This window comes from Sinocyclocheilus grahami, unplaced genomic scaffold (genome assembly GCF_001515645.1).
Source record: "Sinocyclocheilus grahami isolate Dianchi unplaced genomic scaffold, SAMN03320097.WGS_v1.1 scaffold2884.1, whole genome shotgun sequence".
Taxonomy (NCBI): Eukaryota; Metazoa; Chordata; class Actinopteri; order Cypriniformes; family Cyprinidae; genus Sinocyclocheilus; species Sinocyclocheilus grahami.
The window spans coordinates 16871-17682 of record NW_015508059.1 but is presented as its reverse complement, the minus strand read 5'-3'; the positions used below and the strand labels follow the sequence as shown (position 1 = coordinate 17682).

At 47.2% G+C, this 812-nt stretch overlaps 1 protein-coding gene across 1 annotated transcript in view; it reads right to left on the bottom strand.

Annotated features, from left to right (window-relative positions):
* Positions 1 to 79: 79 nt before the first annotated feature.
* The window catches only part of LOC107575780 (actin-like protein 6B), a 10490-nt gene continuing 9757 nt past the window's right edge, over positions 80 to 812 (bottom strand). The window contains exons 10-12 of the mRNA XM_016262108.1: positions 669 to 810; positions 329 to 415; positions 80 to 226 (exon numbers count right to left, since the gene is read on the bottom strand). Coding sequence (XP_016117594.1) covers positions 146 to 226; positions 329 to 415; positions 669 to 810 — 310 coding nt within the window. The 3' untranslated portion in view covers positions 80 to 145. The remainder of the gene's footprint in view (positions 227 to 328; positions 416 to 668; positions 811 to 812) is intronic.

Genomic DNA, 812 nt, shown 5'->3' with positions numbered 1-812 from the left:
TGTGTGAGAGAGAGAGAGAGAGAGTGTGTGTGTGTGTGTGAGAGAGAGTGTGTGTGTGTCTCTGTGTGTGTGTGTGTGTGTGTGTGTGAGAGAGAGTGCGTGTGTGTGTGTGAGAGAGAGAGAGAGTGTGTGTGTGTGTGTGTGCTTAGGGGCATTTTCTCTCCACGCTCTGTTTTCCTCCCTCATCATACTCCTGCTTTGAGATCCACATCTGCTGGAAGGTTCCCTGAGGACGAACACATCAGGTCAGTTATATATTTACAATAATATATAATATAATAGTGTTTTGTGATGCAGTATGTGTTAAAACAGCTGTTGTGTTTCTCACCAGTGATGCAAGGATTGATCCTCCGATCCAGGAGCTGAATCGCCTCTCGATGGAGCTGTTGCTGGCGATCAGCTTCAGTCTCATGCTCTGAAACACAGACAGCAGGAGCTAGTGAGGAGTGAGGAGATCAGACTGAGATCAGATGAATATGAGACGGGGATCAGACTGAGATCAGATGAAGACGAGACCTGTGACGAGACCACAGACTGAGATCAGATCAGACTGAGATCAGATGAAGATGAGACGGGGATCAGACTGAGATCAGATGAAGATGAGACAGATCAGACTGAGATCAGAGGAAGATGAGACAGATCAGACTGAGATCAGATGAAGATGAGACGGGGATCAGACTGAGATCAGATGAAGATGAGACGGGGATCAGACTGAGATCAGATGAAGATGAGACGGGGATCAGACTGAGATCAGATGAAGATGAGACGGGGATCAGACTGAGATCAGATGAAGATGAGACGGGGATCAGACT